The 20,219-nt window shown below is 42.1% G+C and overlaps 1 protein-coding gene across 1 annotated transcript in view; it reads left to right on the top strand.

Moving 5' to 3' along the window:
- cntn2 (contactin 2) overlaps positions 1–20,219 on the top strand; it is a 167,585-nt gene that overhangs the window by 96,679 nt on the left and 50,687 nt on the right. The window contains exons 7-8 of the mRNA XM_069942004.1: positions 8,145–8,247; positions 15,361–15,542. Coding sequence (XP_069798105.1) covers positions 8,145–8,247; positions 15,361–15,542 — 285 coding nt within the window. The remainder of the gene's footprint in view (positions 1–8,144; positions 8,248–15,360; positions 15,543–20,219) is intronic.

Here is a 20,219-nt window from a genome sequence, read left to right as displayed (position 1 = left end):
CCCCAAGTCCAAAGCCCGCTGCGCAGCTCAGACGGCAAAGTCCTCCTCAGCGACAAGATCTCCATCCTCAACCGATGGTCAGAACACTTCCAATCTCTTTTCAGTGCCAACCGCTCAGTCCAAGATTCCGCCCTGCTCCAGCTCCCTCAACAGCCCCTAAGGCTAGAGCTGGATGAGGTCCTCACCCGGATTGAGACATATAAGGCAATTGAACAACTGAAAAGTGGCAAAGCAGCAGGTATGGATGGATTCCCACCCAGAGGTCTGGAAGGCTGGCGGCAAAACTCTGCATGTCATACTGCATGAGTTTTTCAAGCTTTGTTGGGACCAAGGAAAACTGCCTCAGGACCTTCGTAATGCCATCATCATCACCTTGTACAAAAACAAAGGCGAGAAATCAGACTACTCAAACTACAGGGGAATCACGCTGCTCTCCATTGCAGGCAAAATCTTCGCTAGGATTCTCCTAAATAGAATAATACCTAATGTCGCCGAAAATGTTCTCCCAGAATCATAGTGCGGCTTTCGCGCAAACAGAGGAACTACTGACATGGTCTTTGCCCTCAGACAGCTCCAAGAAAAGTGCAGAGAACAAAACAAAGGACTCTACATCACCTTTGTTGACCTCACCAAAGCCTTCGACACCGTGGGCAGGAAAGGGCTTTGGCAAATACTAGAGCGCATCGGATGCTCCCCAAAGTTCCTCAACATGGTTATCCAACTGCACGAAAACCAACAAGGTCGGGTCAGATACAGCAATGAGCTCTCTGAACCCTTCTCCATTAACAATGGCATGAAGCAAGGCTGCGTTCTCGCACCAACCCTCTTTTCAATCTTCTTCAGCATGATACTGAAACAAGCCATGAAAGACCTCAACAATGAAGACGCTGTTTACATCCGGTACCGCACGGATGGCAGTCTCTTCAATCTGAGGCGCCTGCAAGCTCACACCAAGACACAAGAGAAACTTGTCCGTGAACTACTCTTTGCAGACGATGCCGCTTTAGTTGCCCATTCAGAGCCAGCTCTTCAGCGCTTGATGTCCTGTTTTGCGGAAACTGCCAAAATGTTTGGCATGGAAGTCAGCCTGAAGAAAATGGAGGTCCTCCATCAGCCAGTTCCCCACCATGACTACCAGCCTCCACACATCTCCATCGGGCACACAAAACTCAAAACGGTCAACCAGTTCACCTATCTCGGCTGCACCATTTCATCAGATGCAAGGATCGACAACGAGATAGACAACAGACTCGCCAAGACAAATAGCGCCTTTGGAAGACTACACAAAAGAGTGTGGAAAAACAACCAACTGAAAAACCTCACAAAGATAAGCATATACAGAGCCGTTGTCATACCCACACTCCTGTTCGGCTCCGAATCATGGGTCCTCTACCGGCATCACCTACGGCTCCTAGAACGCTTCGACCAGCGCTGTCTCCGCTCCATCCTCAACATTCATTGGAGCGCCTTCATCCCTAACATCGAAGTACTCGAGATGGCAGAGGCCGACAGCATTGAGTCCATGCTGCTGAAGATCCAGCTGCGCTGGGTGAGTCACGTCTCCAGAATGGAGGACTATCGCCTTCCCAAGATCGTGTTATATGGCGAGCTCTCCACTGGCCACCGTGACAAAGGTGCACCAAAGAAGAGGTACAAGGACTGCCTAAAGAAATCTCTTGGTGCCTGCCACATTGACCACCGCCAGTGGGCTGATATCGCCTCAAATCGTGCCTCTTGGCACCTCACAGTTCGGCGGGCAGCAACCTCCTTTAAAGAAGACCGCAGAGCCCACCTCACTGACAAAAGACAAAGGAGGAACCCCAACCCCATCCAACCAATTTTCCCCTGCAACCGCTGCAACCGTGTCTGCCTGTCCCACATCGGACTGGTCAGCCACAAACGAGCCTGCAGCTGACGTGGACATTTACCCCCTCCATAAATCTTCATCCGCGAAGCCAAGCCAAAGAAGAAGTAAACAAAGTGTGATAGGAAATCACAAAAACAGGTCGTATCTAAAAAGTGATACGTGGTAGGAAAGTTTTAAGGTGATTTTCATGATCAGCAGCCCAAAATCCGTAAAAGACACCTAAAAGTGTTCAGGAAGAAAAATCTTCATTCTCCAGCATTCAGAATCCCCACTGTCTCTTACCCAGGGTCGGGTGAACACTCTGAGATTGTTTGCTGCTGCTTCTTTTCTCTTAATCCCTGCTTGGATGTGTGCATGTTATTGTTCACTGAGAGCAGGACCAGAGGTGAAGCCCACCTGCATTCAGAGAGGAGCAGCAACAATGCACACTCCTTGAACATCCATCTGAACTGACCACCTCGTGGATATATTTGCATATGAATGCCAGCAGGAGTTGTTTCTTATTGATGGCAAAAATATTAACAAACGAAAGACACTGTGGACTTTTCAAAATCTGACTGTGAAAGATGGGTGCTGTTTGAAACCAAAGATTATAGAAATTGCTATTCTCTATGGAATAATTTTTTTCCAAGACAGATAGAGAGAAGTTTGTTCCAATGATCAGAGCTTATTGATCCAGAAAAAAAATCCACACTTGCTCTAATATGGAGAGTAATCTGCAGTAAATATGAAATATCACTTATTTTAAAAAAACTGAACACAAGAAATACGTTGGAATTGATGATCCAACACTTTGAAGCTATCTCAACGTCCATTAGAGGGCTCATGTTGATTTTTAACCTCTGCAAGACTTCCCTCCACACATTCTACATCTCTTGAATCCCTGAACAATCAAACATTTATCCATCTCTGCCTTGAATATACTCATCAGAATCTCAATCGACATCTCATGTAGAAATCTCCAAGGTTCAGAATTCTCCAGTTTGGAGAATTTTCCTCTCATCATAGTCTTAAATAGCTACCTTAATGACAAAGCCCTAACCCAGTGGTTCTCAACCTTTTTATTTCCACCCACGTTACATTTTAAGTAGTCCCTCTGCCATCGACGCTCTGTGATTAGTAAGTGATGGCTTAAGGTGGTATGTGGGTGGGAAGAAAAAGTTTGAAAACCACTGTTTTAATTGTCCCTCATTGACTCGTTATGTGCACAGTTTTATAGCTCCAAAGGAAATGGGGCAATGACAATTTTTCTCAAGCAAAATATCTCAGTAACAAATGGGTCTAGAGCAGTGATTCTCAACCTTCCCTTCCCACTCACATGCCACCTTAAGCAATCCCTTACTAATCACAGACCACTGATGGCATAGGGATTACTTAAAGTGGTATATGAGTGGAAAGAAAAAGGTTGAGAACCACTGCCCTAACCAAAACCCGTGAGGAACCTTCAACCCTTGATTAACCCATCAGGCCCCCTCAGCCTGTCTTGGAAGAAGCAGGTTCCATGTACATCCAGAAAAGCACTCTGTGGTGGGGGGGAGGGGGGAGGGGGAGGGTGGGGGGGCTCTGCGCTCTGCCTAGAGTGGCCCTGGACCAGACCCATGAGGTGCCGGAGTGGAGTTCCAGTGAGTCCAGGCAGCACCGCACCCCTGATCACCAATTACAACAGGTAAACCACAATCAAGAACAATTCAAAAAGTTGTCTGACTGTCCAGTTAAACCAGGAAATCTATAGACGCTGTGACTGCAGTTTACACAGAAATGCAGGAGAAACTCAGCAAGTCACACAGCATCCTTTATGGGCCTGAGCCCTTCATCATGGTAGAAGCAAAAAGCAGGCAGGCATCTGAATAAAATGGGAGAGGGAGGAGAACAGCACCACAGACAATAAGGTAGATGTGAGTGTAAGAGCACAAGAGGACAAAAAAAGCTGAGAAGAGATAGAGGAAGGGGCCTGCTCGCTGAAGAAAGAGGACATCTCAGATAATCTGCTCCTAGGACAAGGTCTTCCAGTTCAGATCATCTGAGATGTCCTCCTTCTTCAGAAAACATGGCTTCCCGTCTACCACCATCAACTCTGCCCTTACCCGCATCTCCTCCATTTGCCACATATCTGCCCTGGCCCCCTCTGCCACTGGACACCACAACAACAGGATTTTCCTTGTCCTCACCTACCACCCTACCAGTCTCTATATCCAACATATTATCTTTCACAATTTCCGTTACCTACAAGATGATCCCACCACCAGACACATCTTCCCCATCCTCCCCTCTCCGCCTTCCACAGCAATCATTCCCTCCGTAACTCCCTTGTCCACTCCTCCCTTTCCACCCATCTCCCCTTTGGCACCTACCCCTCTGATCACAGGAAGTGTTTCACTTGCACCACACCTCCTTCCTCATCACCATTTGTTTCCTAAGCAGTCCTTCCAAGTGAAGCAACACTTCACTTGTGAATCTGTGGGAGTCAGCTACTGCATCCAGTGCTCCCGATGTGGCCTTCCCTACATCAGAGAAACTGGACACAGACTGGGAGAATGTTTCACTGAGCACCTTCACTCTGTCTGCAGCAATGGTGGGGATTTCCCAGTGGCCAACCATTTCAATCCCACACTCCACTCCTATGCCTTCACGTCTGTCTATGGCCTAATGCACTGCCAAACCAAAAGCACTCATAAATTGAAGGACTAAAACCTAATATTTCATCTGGGTACTCTCCAACCGGATGGCATGAACATCGACTCCTCCGGTTTCTGTTTCTCCCTGTCTTCCTCTCTTCCCTGACTCTCTGATTTCTTTCCTCCAGCCCTCCATCCCCTCCTCCTATCAGTTCTCAGCTTCCTTTACTTGTGCCCTCCCACCCATATCCACCTATGACCTCTTGCCTGTTGGACTGTGCTCCTCCCCCTTTATTCAGGCACCCACCTGCTTTTTGCTCATACTTTGATGAGAGGTTCAGTCCCAGAATGATGGTCATTTATCTTTGACTTTGCTATATAAAGAATGCTGCATGCAATGCTGAGTCGCTCCAGAAATTTTGTATGTACTGAGATCACAGAATTTTTATAATTCTAAATTGTAACATGCATGGCTTAATAAAAAATAATGAGCTTCAAGTGAAACTCTGTTGGTGCAGTCAACAGAAATATTTAGGTTGGCAGAGCATGGTGATATCAGGAAATGTATGAAATCTTTCAATATAAGTGCAGAGCCTATTGATTCAGCTTCTCAGATCTGTCTTTAATCATGCAGTCAACGAAAAATGTACTCAGGAGAAGAGATGGAAAAATATTTTTATTCAGCACTGGACTGCACTATCTAGAACAATGGCAGAGGTGCTCTGTGGTTTGCTATGGATTACTTAAGGTGGTATGTGATTGGGGGCAAAAAAAAAGGTTGAGAATCACTGATCTAGAAGGATGGTAGAAGCACAATTAAGAATAACATTCAAATCATTATTGGATACCTATTAAAAATGGAATCAATAAGGTTGTGAAATTAATGAGTAGCTTTTGAAGAGAACAGCCACAGCCTTGATGGACCGAATATCATGTTCTGACTCTCATACTCTCTCTTGTAGTTTAAAGGGAAAAATTCTTCATTTAGTTTGGATTTATCATCGTGGATGAAAAAATCAGCTCAGACTCTCCTTGTCTTTCTCTTACTCCAACAGTGTAAGGAAGATGTTTCTTTCCACTCTTTGCAGGGATTTGACTTAAATACCACTAGCACAGATTCAACCCAACATAATGCAGTGGTTCCGAAAGGATGTCGTTTCAAGGACATCTGGAGGCAATATTAAATGCTGGCATTGCCAGGAACACCCACATCCCGAGGATGAACAAATGTCGAATAAGTATTCAGTTCCTGCAATAAAATCAGTTCTAGTTCAGCAGACTCCATTATATCAAATTGTCAGCCATCTTCAAGGTCAGAAAATGTAGGAGCAGAGATGTTTCACAATGGTGAGCATTAACTGTTAGAAGAGGAAAATAAATTTGTTTTTGCAATTCACATCAGTCTGGATAGCCAAGTAGAATGGGATGAACAAATGGGCGACATGGTTGGTGTAGCGGTTAGCGCAATGCCTTTACAGTGCCAGCAATCTGGACTCTGGTACAAATCCTGCACTGTCTGTAAGGAGTTTGTACATTCTCCCCATGTCTGTGTGGGTTTTCTCCAGGGATTCCAGTTTTCTCCCACCCTTCAAAAATGTACCGGGGGTGCAGGTTAATTGGGTATAAATTGGGTGGCACAAGCTCATGGGCCAAAATGGCCTGTTACCATGCTGGATGTCTAAATTTTAAAAATCTGACACGTAGACTGTTCTCTTCCTGACACTAGTAGAATAATTATGCACATCAGTATAATGTATATATGTACCAAAATTCTTACAAGCTGCAGCCAGAAAGGTATACCAGCTACAGTATTATACATTAAATAATCACAGTATGGAAAGAAATGATATATTGTATTGATATTTTATTATTTTTTAAAAAAACACATCTAAACCCACTACCAAGAAACTGTTTGGCCAAAACAAAAGGCAAAATTCTTACCAGAGTGATAAATTACCTCATTAGTCAACATTTCTACCTTCATAACAAATCAAAGATTATAAAAATAGTTCAAAAAGAGTCCCTACAGTCTTTGAAATTTTGAATTCAAGATTGAGCATCTAATCTTCTCTAAATTTCAACATGACATGACATCACATACCCATTGAACATGAATAGGTGGGGTAACATCCCTCCATCTGAGCAACACGGCCCACCTAGCCAGAAGAGAAATAAAAGCTGATGCATATAGCTCAGACACTGTTAAAATTGTGTCACTCTCTCCAACAACACCAAACAAAGCAGTTAAGGAATTAGGTTTAAAATTAACTTCAAAAAGTGCAGAGTAAGTTTGAAATACTTCGTTCCAATATTTCTCAAGACTTTGACATGTCCAGAACATATGAATTAATGAAGGCATCTCCATTGTTGCATTTATCTCAACAAGGAGATGCATCTATATAAAAACAAGATAGTTTGACTTTGGATATGTGAACCCTATGGACTACAGGTAGTCCTCAACTTACAACTATAATTGAGACTGAAGGATTGGTCATAACTCGGAATGGTCGTAAATCAGATTTGCATGTCTTAATGAGGTATTAAAGCAATTTTTTAAAATCATTTTCAACAAATGAACCTTTAATGAAGAAATCTCAGTACATGTACAGTATTTTTTTTTAAATATAGTCGTAAACTCACCTAGGTTGTAAGTTGAGGACTACCTGAACTTTAAATTGTAGGAGAGAGTGGTGGGCACATTAAGAGGAGGCATTACCAATTTGAAAATTACATTTCTGAAATAATCAACATAAAGGATAAAGAAATATTCACAGTTACAATTGGTACAAGGGGAAAAAAAACATGAAATTTTATTTGTGCAGATGGGTATTTTTCTGGTCCTTGGCCAGGGGTGCTGACCCTGGAATATAGCATTAAGTACCACTGCATTGTATTCTGCCTATAAAACTCATTCCATTGATTCCCCAAATTTTGAGGCAACCAATTGGTAAAATACAGTGTGGAAACAATAAAAGAGGAAGTCATTGATGGGATGTAGAAGGCAGGCTAGATAAATGACAAAAGAATAAGGATAAAAGACAACATCACTTTTCTTCTTGTTTTGTTTTTTTGTCTCTCTCTGGAGGTATAAAGTCCTACAGCACTTAAAGAGGCCCACAAGCTCACCTTGTCAAAGCTGAATGGCGCACCCCCTTCCTTTAATCCCACTTGCCCACATTAGGACCATCCACGTAGTTTACAATAGAAGTTAAACACAGAAGTCTGCAGACATTGTGGTTAAATTAAAAACACAATTCTGGAGAAATTCAGCAGGTCAAACAGTGTCCTTTATAGAGCAAAGATAAAGACACATAACCAACGCTTTGGGCTTGAGCCCTTCAAAGTATTTAAAAAAAACAAAATGAGGTGTAAATAACAATAGCATTATCTGAAGTTGTTAAACTCAGTGTAGACACTAGAAAAATATAATGCATCTAATTGAACATTTTTGATTCATGCAGTCACTGCATTTGGATTGAAGATGCGATACAAACCAGGATTTATATCTACTCAACGTGCATTGATGGGTGATGGTCTAATTGATGGAGGAGTTGTTGCATGAATTAAACCTTGTTTTATACCTTCATTTTCCATCCCTCTTGGGGCACCTGCAATCCTTCACCAAGCTCTTTCCTAACTCGTTTCTTTCTCTCACTTGGCAGGTGATGCACGGACTCATTCCCCACACATTCGAGTAAAATTTCCCTCGGAGACCTACGCCCTGGCTGGACAGTCACTGAACCTGGAGTGCTTTGCTCTTGGAAAGTAAGTGAACGAGGTCAACTCAAGAATAAACAGCAACTGAACCTTGATTTGAGAGGGAAAGCTTTTCCATTAGAGAAAAAAAAAACGTGGAATAGGACAAATATGCCAAAAATAGAAAATGTTAGAAATATTCAGGCATCAGTTGTGGAGAGAGACTCTTGACAGTTCAGGTTCAAAGACCTTCCATCGGAGTTGGAAAAATTTAGAAACATTCATTTAGAGTAGCAATTAGTGCAATGCTGTTGCAGGGCCAGAGTCCGGGATTTGAATCCCGTGCTGTTGTTATATAGTCAGGATAATGTTAACTATTTTGTAACCACATAAGAATACACCCTTCACATTGTGGTAACTGTAGTGCGCCACTGTGGGTCGTATGTGTGGGTGTGTGTGTGTGAACAGTTCCCTGAGATGGTGGAAGACATCAGTAAGTAAAATCTCTTCTGTTATTTGAATCTCTAAGTTATTTAAGAAGCCTCCCAAGTAACGCAGAGACAACAGCCATGTATAAGGAGTTTGTAGGTTCTCTCCATGTCTGCTTGAGTTTCTTTTGGGTGCTCCGGTTTCCTCCCACCATTCAAAATGCACCAGGATTGTAGGACAATTGGGTGTAATTTGGCACCACGAATGTGTGGGCTAAAAGGGCCTGCTATCATGCTGTACCTTTAAAAAAGAGTCACATACAGAGGAGCAGGAGAACGAACGGCATGTTTGTAATTGGATGGAGACCAAGGGGAATGGATGACATAGATTGGTGATGGCTGTTGTTGAAGGCTTGTTAATGATCGTCTGTCAGGGCGAGTGAGTAGAAGGAAGGCATCAGAGAGAGAAATAAAACTTGGAACTATTATAAGTTGCTGGAAAATTGAAGTGATGGAGAATGCTGGGACATGATGGAGACAGAAGCACTGAGTTACCCTTGGTATAGAAAATTTTAAAATCATAGGTAATTGAACCTGCAACACAACATAAAAGTCTGGGAACACTCAGCAGGCTAGGCAGTATTTATTGACAAAAATTAAATGCTGGAGGATCTTAACCAGTCTCACAGCATCAATAGGAGGTAAAGATGTATCACTGACATTCCAGGCCTGAGCCAGCCGAAACGTTGGTAATATATCTTTACCTCCTATGAACGCTGCAAGACCTGCTAAGTTCCTCCAGCATTTCTGTGTTTTTAGTGCAATCACAGCATCAGCAGACTTCTATGTTTTACAGCATTTATAGACCAAAGGTCAGTGCCATCACCCCAGGCTGGCAATCTCCACCGTGAAAGGTCTTTGGCGCGAAGGCCACCCCTCATGCAAGTCTACAAACCTATCATAAAAAGAGAAAAGGCCGCAGCGATGCTTCTAGGTCTTTGGGAGTTGCATGGTTCAAGTTTATTATCATCTGACTGTATATATACAATCAGATAAAACAGCAGTTTTCCAGACCACAGAACACACACAATACACAGCACAGAGTAATCACATCTATACATAAAGATATAATTTTTAAAAAATAGACATAACTATTTTGGGATGATTTACTCAGTTACACAATACTGTTCATCAATTTCTGCAGTCTCGCAGTTTTGATTTTGATCCTGTTGTACCTCTTTCATAATGGGAGTGGATCGCAGATATTGTATACTGCTGAATAATTCTTTAAGCCCAATTTTAGCAAATGCTCCCAGTAAATGTTATCAATGGAGGAAAGAGAGACCCCAGTGGTTTTCTCAGCTGTTTTGATAATCCACTGTATTGACTTCTAGTCAGATGCTTTGCAGCTAACATACCAAGCAATGATGGTCCCAGACAGGGCACTCCCAATTGTGCTCTTGCAAAAGATTATTAAGATGCAGGCCAATAGTCTTGACCTGTTCAACATCCTTAAGAATCAAACACATACCACTCAGTGCCATTTCACCCTGTACTTTACCATGAGCGCAAAGACAGGTGTGGAAAGCGTGAATGATGTTATAATGTACAAGAGCAGGACACATCTAATCTAGTGTAACTTCAAGAGCCACACTGGCACGCTTTTGTCATCAACAAACAATGCCGGTGTAAACTCCAACCAAACTTCTGAGCGGTTAATGCATTATATATTTTAATTGGTTCAGATGGCAAAAATGAGATTTTGGTAGAAATCTGTAGATTTATTAATAATATATATTCTCCCTAAATCTCTCTGGAAGCCAGACATATGCAATAATCTCTTAAAATGTTCGCCAAGGAAACAACAGGCAATATAATCACAGTGCCCTTTGCATCAAGCCCAGAGTGTGACTTCAGGCCTCTGGAGCAGGGATTGAACTGTTGCCAAGCTGACTCAAAATATTGCCATTGCACCAGATCTCTAATTTATTTTTTTAATTTACACATTCAACATGGTAACAGGTCCACGAGTTTGTGCCCACCAATTAACCTACAACTCCTGCACAAGAGGAGAAAACCCATGGGAAAAATCTATGGGCTCCTTGCAGACAATTCCGGATTTGAACCTGGGTTGCTGGCGCTCTAATAGCATTGCGCTAACCACTTTACTAACAGTAAACAGCTGTTTACCAATATCTTCATTATCTCCCGGCTGTTTGCCAATATCACCATTTGCTGTTAATACACCTTCAAAAATACAGAATGTTCCTCTGGAAAATTGACTGAGATTTAAAATGTAGGGATTGGTGATGGGCACTACCGGTAACCACAGAGATTAGGCTGAGGGAACAATAGGCTCTAATATACAGAGGAACCTTGCTGGCCCAGATCCAGGTATAGAAATAGAGGAATGGGAGAGGTGGCTCGACCTTTATGGCCCAGGACCATGGGGAAGGAGTCACAGGGTATGAGTCATCAGTGGGCGAGCCAGCTCATATATACAGTCGTCAACCATAACTATATACCATGGAGGAAACATATCTCCACAATTGGATGCTTCACTGACCTGAAACTAAGGCCAACGGACTAACCGTGCCCATTAGTAACAGTGCACTGTGAGCTGCCATTTTTTCATGGGGCTTTCACAGGAATGCCAAAGTGCCTGCCTGTTTCAAATGGTCGTCTATTTTATTATTCAAGCTGGGCTCCTGAGACGTACATGAAATGGTTCCAGGCTCTACTTGAATCGCTGGGCTCATATCCCCTCTTACCTTCCTACCCCTTTCCCTCAATGAATAAAGGCAACATATCTGTCACGTTGTTCTGGATTTAAATCTTACCCTGCAATTGCGAGGAGTCTGCAGAAGTTGAAATTACAGAGTGAGGTTACCATGGTGTAAAAAACTGTGGTGTCCTCTTTCCTGATTGAATTGAGTGAAAAGCACGGTGCAAAGTAAATGGTTGTTTAGAGTTCACCCAGCACATGTTAGACCTGCTTTGGGAGGGATTGAGATTCAATGCAGAGAGGGGGAAAAAATCTGTTCACAAGAAGAAATTCTCCCTGAATCACCATTGCTTTTATTGTTTTTTTTTAAACACTGGTTCTGATATAATTTCATTCATTGAATATCACTCAGCTGTGAAAGTTTTACTGAGAAAGCCCCTGCTGAAATCTAGAAACAAGATGTAGTTACCCAGGGGAATCCCATCTAACTTGATAATTCCAGTGTATAACACAAAGCTGCAGGTAAGCTTGTATTAACTTTATGGGATCTCTCCGATGGAATATACAATTGCTATGGCAACAACTGTTTGATATTTTTGTAACAGTATTATAATAAAAACACCATTCGTTTCTAAATATCTCTACATTCCAAGGCAGCGCACAGGTTCATGCCTTCTAATCAAATACCTTTGTATCTTGCGATTAATACAATTGTCACCCATTTAAAATAATTGAGTTAATGGCTGAGTGGTAATAGGACTCAAAGGTTTTTTTTTAATAGAGCATGTTAGAGGACTCGTTTTTGGAGCCATTAAAGGGCTTGGTGAGATGGGATCTGCTCTATTTGAAGAGTTTTAAAAACCCAGTTAACACCACGAATAAGGTAATTATCTGCACCGCAAGCCGGGGGGAGGGGAGGGGTTCAGCTTTTTCTCCTGAGATCCAAGCACGTGATCCATTGTTCGTACTGCAAGGTCTAGAGGTTCTACCACTCTGATGTAATGTTAAGCAGAGGTTGAGTGCCATATTCCCTTCCAAGTGAGTATAAAAATCCTAAAGCACTCTTTAAAGCCTGTCCGATGCATCATAGCCAGGTATGGGAACTGCTTTCCCCAAGATCGCAATAACCTGCAGAGAGTTCTGGATGCTGCTCACCCCATATTGATTCTGTCTATGATTCCTACCACCTTAGGAAAGATGCAAACATAATAAAGGGCTCATTCAACCCTGATCATATTCCCTTCTCCCCCTCTTCTGTTGGGCAGAAGATATGTGAATCTACCGATTCAAGGGCAGTTCCTTTCCTCCTGTGATCAGAATCTTAAATGAACCTTTCACTGATTATCCCCTTGCACTGTTTTAAGTGTAATTTGTTCTATATCCTGCAGTTTGTCTTTGTAACACTTTACCCTGCACACTTTACTTATTGCAACACTATTGTTTTATATTTGCACCACTGCATGTACTTAAGTATGGGTTGACTTGCCTGGGTAGGACACTAAACAAAGCTTTTCATTGTCTCTCATTACTCATGACAATAAACAGTTCAATTCAATTCAATTAAATAAGGGTTTGAGACATTATCACGATAAACCCTCTTCCACATATCGTTAAGCATTTTCACACCCTTGAAAACCCATTGGAAAACCTCAGAATTAATAAAAAACCAATAAAATTTAGTATGTAATTTTGGTCACTAACTTTTTGGGTTGAGTTTGGAATCTCCAAGAATTAGAGATTAATCTCTGGGATGCACAAGAACAAGGAAAAGAAAGTATGAACACCCAGCGGAACAAAAACAGCTTCTTCCCCTCCGCCATCAGATTTCTGAATGGACAATGAACCACAGACACTGTCTCACTTTCTCATCTTTTGCACTCATTCATTTATCTTCTTTCTTTTTTAGATATTTTATTGAGTTTAACTTATAAATTTACATACAAAATTTTAAGGCAAGCATATAACAAGTCATCTTGTATACAATGAAGTGCAAAAAAAAAATGGATGGAACCGCGTTAGACAGTTCCTTAATCCACATGTTAAACAGGTTATTAAATTAATCTATGATGACCATGTTTAAACCCATGGTTGCCAAATTAATCCAAATAGAAATTGATAAAAAGAGAAAAAGAAAATTTTAAAAAGCCTAAAAAACTAAATCTAATCGACCCCCCTCCCTCTCGTCAAGGTAACCTTTGAAAAAGAAAAGGCAAATTGAGGAGTGGATGGGAACTTCCAGATGTTGGACAGAGAATCTCTAGGACACATCAAGTTTTTAATTCTTCCAATCACATCTATGAATGGGCTCCACATCTTTACTAATTGAAACTTTCTGTCTTCAATGTTGTATCTAATTTCTTCAAATGTAAATAGGACATTGCATCATGTAACCACTGTGTATGAGTAGGAACTGGCTCATGTGAAAAACAAAGCAATCAATGGACATGTTTCTACTTCGATCTTAAAAATCATTGGGTACTTTATTATTGATGAAGTTCGGATAATTATTTTTTTAAATGTAATTTATAGCAATGTTTGCACCTGTAATGAAGGGCTCAAGCCCAAAAGTTGGTTATATATCTTCATCTTTGCTACATAAAGTACACTATTTGACTTGCTGAGTTTCTCCAGCTTTATGTTTTTGCTTCAGACCAGGGCGTCTGCAAATTCTCATGGGCAATTCTCATGGGCAATTCTCATGGAGTGTCAGGGGCTGACCTGATGGAAGTTTTAATTTTTAATTGTTTTTAAAATTTAGACATATAGCACGGTAACAGGCCATTTCAGTTCATAAGGCCGTGCCACCAAATTACCCCCAAGGAACCCACAAGCCCCCAGTACATTTCAAATAGTGGGAGGAAACAGGAGCACCCAGGGAATCCCACGGGGACACGGGGAGAACGCACAAACTCCTTACAGACGACGTGGGATTCAAACCCCAGCCCCAACTTTGCGCTAACCGTTATGCCGACCATGGAACCGTATGAGAAGCATCTATGGGGCAGACAATCAGAATCTTTCTCTGAAGGCAGGGGTAGCCAAACTACAACCCCCGAACCAACTGCTCACCTTTGCCCATTTTTAAGAGGCCCGTTGGAAGTAAAGTAAAATGGCGACGCTGCCGGAGCTGCTGTAACAGCAGTGCTGCCACTGGTGTGCAGGGAGCAAAGTCTCAGTGTTCCCCCCCCGCCCTCCCCGTGGGGATCTAACCATCCAGTCTGACTGCCGTCAGTCTGTACCGGCTTTAAAACGACCTGTTAAGGGAGCCGGCAGTGGTTGAAACTGCCAGATTTAATATTGTTTGGCCTGTGACCCCTTATATTTTTTTGTATGTTGCCAACAACCAAAAAGATTTGCCCACCCAGTCCTAGGGTGAAAGTATCACACACCAGAGAGTGTGCGTTTAAGTGAAGAGGGAAAATTTAAAAGATGTGCAGGGCAAATGCTTTGCACAGAGAGTGGTTGGTGCCTGGACAGTGGTGCCAGGGCAGTGGTGGAACTAGATACCATAGTAGCATTTAAGAGGCTTCTAAATGGACGCATGAAAATACAGGGAATCTAGGGATATTTATCATGTGAAAGCAGTAGAGTTTTAGTTTAACTTGGACATCAGGTTAACTTGGGATCTTATTGTGTCTAGGGACTTCCTATATTGGACGACACCTTAAAGGTATTTGGTCAGTAGTTGGCCACACTCTTTGGATGTAAACCCCTTGATTCTACAAAGATTACAGAATGGGAAACATCAGGCTTATATCTTTACCTCCTATGGACACTGCAATACCAGCTAAGTTCCTCCAGCATTTACCGAGAATTCTGCTGATGACCTGGAAAATGCTTACCTCTCAACCGACATCACTAAAACTTTTGGCTTATTGAGGGGGTTTGTTGTGCACAGATTGACCAACATTTTGATTGATTACTCGTCAAACACTTCATTGGAATTTGGGAGTTCTTGGGGTTGTGTAAAGTGATATGCTTCATACAAATTCATTCATTTTTAATAATTTCATGTTTGCTTCTTTACAGTCCTGTGCCCACCATACGCTGGAAGAAATTGGATGGGCCAATGCCCTCAAAAATGTTGAAATCTGCAAACAAGCCTATTCTCCACATACCCGATATGCAGTTTGAGGATGAGGGGGTATATGAATGTAGGGCAGAAAATTCCAGGGGAAAGGACTCAACACAGGGGAGAATTATCGTTCATGGTGAGAGGACTTTTACTCTTTTATCCAAGGGACAAAAGAACAGGGCCGTGAAATCTAATAAAGCTGGGCACCAAGCAGACACGTTTTGCTTTCAGAGGTGGGGAAATGCATTAACGTCGATTCCTTCGGTTTCCATTAGGGCCACTCCCTTGTCTCCATCTCTTCCCCCTTCCCTCTGTCTCCATTCGTCCAGCTCCCCACCCATTCCCCTCTCCATTCAGAGAGCTCTCCCCTCCCCCTCTCACTTCCCAGCATTTTCCCACCCACGACCTCTTGCCTGTGGGCCTGTGCCCTTCTCCGTGCCCCTCCCCCTCACCATTTTATTCATGCATCTATCTGCTTTTTGCTCATAGCTTGACAAAAGGCTCAGGCGTGAAAAGTTGGTTAAATTATCATCAAGGATAAAGCTGCATGACTTTTTTTTGTAATTTAGACATACAGCAAGGTAACAAGCCCTTTTGGCCCACAAGCCTGTGTCACCCAATTACACCCGATTAACTTGCACTCCCAGGATGATTTGAAAGGTGGGAGAAAGCCAGAGCACCCTGATGAAACCCACATAGACACAGGGAGAATGTACAAACTCCTACAGACAACGGTGGATTCGAACCCAATCGCTGGTGGTGTAACACCATTGTGCCAACCATGACACCTTTGCTGAGATTCTCCCGCATTTTTGTTTAAGATACGTTTGTTACCTGTCTTCTTGGCTCTGAGGATAGTAGGAACCAGACCTAGAGGATTTGTTTCCGTCTCCTTAACACGGAGCAGTTTAGCTCTCCTACATCAGTGTTAAGGAGTTGAACAATCTTTAAGAAGTTCACTGAATCTTTTAATTGGAACTCATTTTTTTTCTGATTTGTGATGCATTGACCCCATTGTGAAGAGGCCATTTATTATTCTTGTGGGATTCTGCATCCTCTGTGCCTTTGTGTATTATTTAAACATAATCAGAATAATTTACAATGTGCATTAAAATTGCCCATTTACAAACTATGGCATTCCAAAGCCAGTGGAAGGGTTGGCTGGGTACGACCATTGAGATCACATTCAGTTGATTCTCATGAAGCTAACTGATGCTTGAGACAAACCAGGAGATCAATAATGTCTCTGAGCTCCATCAATATGTAAAGTTAATCTCATGCCAACTGATGGGCTGTCATAGATGGCCAATCAGCCTGACACAATGAAGCAAATCGATCACCCATGAGGTTTTAAGCACTGTGTGCCCTTTTGGCAGTTCCCAACACTGCCCACTTCGATGCTATATCTTCTAGCTCACCAACCAATCCTCTCCTATTTCCCAAGGGAGCTGAACCCCACAGTAGAATCTCCATTATCCAGCACCTACAAGAATTATGGATGCCTATATGCAAATTTTCCGGTTGACTGAGACACACTGTTACACTGTCTAACTTGTATACCTGCATTAAGAATACACAGTTTAAAAGAAAATTTAGACATACAGCACGGTAACAGGCCATTTCAGCCCATGAGTCCATGCCATCCAATTTATACCCCATTAACCTTTGAAGAGTGGGAGAAAACCGGTGTCCCTGGGGAAAATTCCACGCAGTCATGGGGAGAATGTTCAAACTCCTTACAGACAGCATTGGATTCAGACAGTGCAAATTATAAAGTAATTCGGGAAAAAAAAATCAGTATTTTACTATTTAATTATGTAAAGTTCACTTTAATCAGGTAGTTCCTGTAACTTACAAAATTTAAATTCAAACCCCGGTCGCTGGCGCTATAACAACCTTGCGTTAGCCGTTACGCTAACCATGAAGCCCTCATAATTAACCCCATCCCTCCCCCAAGTGCACAGGTAAAGCATTACTAATATACCTAATACAAATAAAGATAAAGATTCTTACTAGGCAGGGATAGGGAGACACTCTGGGAGAGTCGCCCCAGCCGCAAGTTATCAGCCAGCTCTTCATCCTCGGTGACACCATTTCATTCAAACGCAACTTTATTCAAAAGGCTTCTGCAGGCGAAGAATGACAGGGGCGCTCCGCTGACTGAACATTGGCTCCCATCTTCATCAAGGGGTTGTGTGTTGCTTCAGAGAACATTTACTTTTACAATTTTGAACTTGTGTTGTAACTTTTATTTAAAATTTTATTTAATTACTTATTTCCTCTTTTTTTTTGGCTGGTGGTTTGGGTTTCCAGTTGATTGGATTCTACTTTATTCCAAGAAAATCTCCCGACAAGAAGATGCATTTTCACTCTCTCCTGAGATTTATACCATACCTATTAAAACAGTAAAACACCCCGAGATGCTTCACAAGAGGGTTATCAGATGAAATTTGGAACTCAGTCATATTGAGGAGGCAGAGCAGCTGATCAAAATCTTCAAATAGACAGGACTGTGTGTCTGAAATGAGGACCAGAAGGCAGAGAGTAATTCCCCGAGCTCTGAGCCCTTAGCGCTGAAAGCAAGCTGTCACCACTGGGGCTGAACAAGAGATCAATTTACACTTCCAGCTGATAGCTGGCACTCTCTTTGCACAAATAAAAGCTGCTCAAACTGAGTTAATTTTTCTAAACCACGGAACCTCTTAATGGATACCAGCTTTTGACATGGCTTCTCACATTCTACAGCACTCTCTTATCGCCATCTTTGTTTCTCTTAATTTAAATGTTAAACTTTTACCGTTCTGCATGACTAAATTTAAATGGAACACCCAGAAGAAACCGACGCAGACACAGGGAAAACATACAAAATCCTTACAGACCGTGTGAGTCGCTGGCGCCCATCAGTGCCAGTAGCAATGCAGCAAAATGAAACTTTTAATTTACATTGCTCCTTTGACTTGCTTCTTATCCACCTCCCTCCAAAACACTCATAATACTTCATGGCTCCTATCCTAACCTGCACTGGTCCATTCATATCATTATCCAGAGCAAGCTGGCTTTGTTAGCCACCAGAGCCTCGATTCTCATCCTTCAGGAGATGTTCTGTGTTTGTGTATCTTTCTCTTGCTCCACAATCTGGTGAGAATTGACAAGCCCCTCCAATTTTGCCTTCCCAGTTCTCCACTATAGGTGGGAATGCCTCCAATTTCTCAGTCACTGGCTTCCTACTTCGTTCTGCCTCTCAGTTCCTCCTTATCTTGGTCTCAAATCTGGAGACAGATTTTCCCAAGAGCATAGCAAGTCTGCGGAAGTCTCCGTCCAATGAAGCAGTGGAGGCTACTTCATTAAATACATTTTGGTCAATAGATTAGGGTTATAGAGAACAGGTGGGTACTTGAAGCAGAGTCCACGACCAGGTCAGCCAGGAACTTATTGACTGGCAGAACAGGCTTGATAGCCTGAATGGTTTTCTCCTGCTCCTAGTTCTTGTGTTCTTAAGTTCTCTCTTTTCCTTAAAAATCCCTTTTGCAGCCAAACCCAAATGTGTCCAGTCTTTAGTGCAGTGTCAGTTTCAGTTTGACTACTCTCCTGTGAAGTATAATGAAATGTTTCACTGTATAAATGGTTTAAAATCTATGCATCTACCTGCTTTTTTTTTTAAAGTCAGAGCTAAATCTTTGCCTGATGGCCAGTCCTTCATATTAGCCTCAGAAAAAGTAAGTCATAAAAGAAACATAGAAAATAAAGTGTGCCCAACAGTCTGGGTTCACAGTTCAATGTGATTCCACCCAATAGAAAAGTATTAGCAAATCCTTGGTGCATTGATGGATGGAATGCATCTCATCTTATAAAACTGTGAGACATGTTTCATTCCATACAATGTTCTTTATCTGCTGAATAAATAATGGAGTGAATGATTACTCCATCAAAGCCCAACATCAAGACCAATCTTCATTCCAAGATCAAAGTGGGGTTGGACACAAAAGTGACATCATTTCAGTCATTCTCCATTTTTTCTTATTCAGTCTTGCTTTGAATTCAGTCCCACGTAGAAGAGGAAAGGTTTGAGGAAGATAGCTGCATCCATATGAAAGAGTGTATTGTCGTATACAGAAATTCTTCCTCGCTGCTACCATATAATATACACCGACCTTAATAGTTTAAATGACCACAATGTGCCATGAGACAGCAAAAGAAATACTAACTATAAAATGAGAGATAAATAAATCTCACAGTTGAAGTTAGTGCAATGCCAAGATGTGTTTCAATAATGTTGATGAATCTTTTGGCGGTTGTGGAGTAGTTTATGGTTATGGTAGAACAGGGAGGTTCAAGAACCTGATAGCTGTTGGGGAAAAAAACAAAGGGAATTGTGATGTAAGATTGAGAGGAGATACAGCACAGAACTAGGTCCTTCACCCATCAAGTCCGCACCAACCATCTAGCCCTCGTTTTTACACTGATCTTATTTGAATGCATTTATTGCCCTTGCATTCCCATCAACTTCCCACTAGATTCTACTGCTCATTTACATGATAGAGCCAATTTATAGTTGTCCAATCCTGTTGTCCATTGCCCCACCAGCCCACACATTCAAAATATTATCCTCTGCAATTTACTGCCACCTACAACGTGATCGCACCTTCCCCTCTTCTTCCCTCTCACAGGGACTGCTCCCTCCAGGATCCTCTTGTCCATTCAAGATTCCTTTATTGCCATGTAATAAAGCAGGTGTATTATTACATGGAATTTACTTTAGTCCGCCGTAAGGCAGACAAAGATTCCTCATCAACAGAAATCGCCCAGCATCCCT

Source organism: Narcine bancroftii, chromosome 5 (genome assembly GCF_036971445.1).
Source record: "Narcine bancroftii isolate sNarBan1 chromosome 5, sNarBan1.hap1, whole genome shotgun sequence".
Classification (NCBI taxonomy): domain Eukaryota; kingdom Metazoa; phylum Chordata; class Chondrichthyes; order Torpediniformes; family Narcinidae; genus Narcine; species Narcine bancroftii.
Note: the sequence above shows the minus strand (reverse complement) of the source record. Positions and strands in the feature narration are given on the sequence as shown.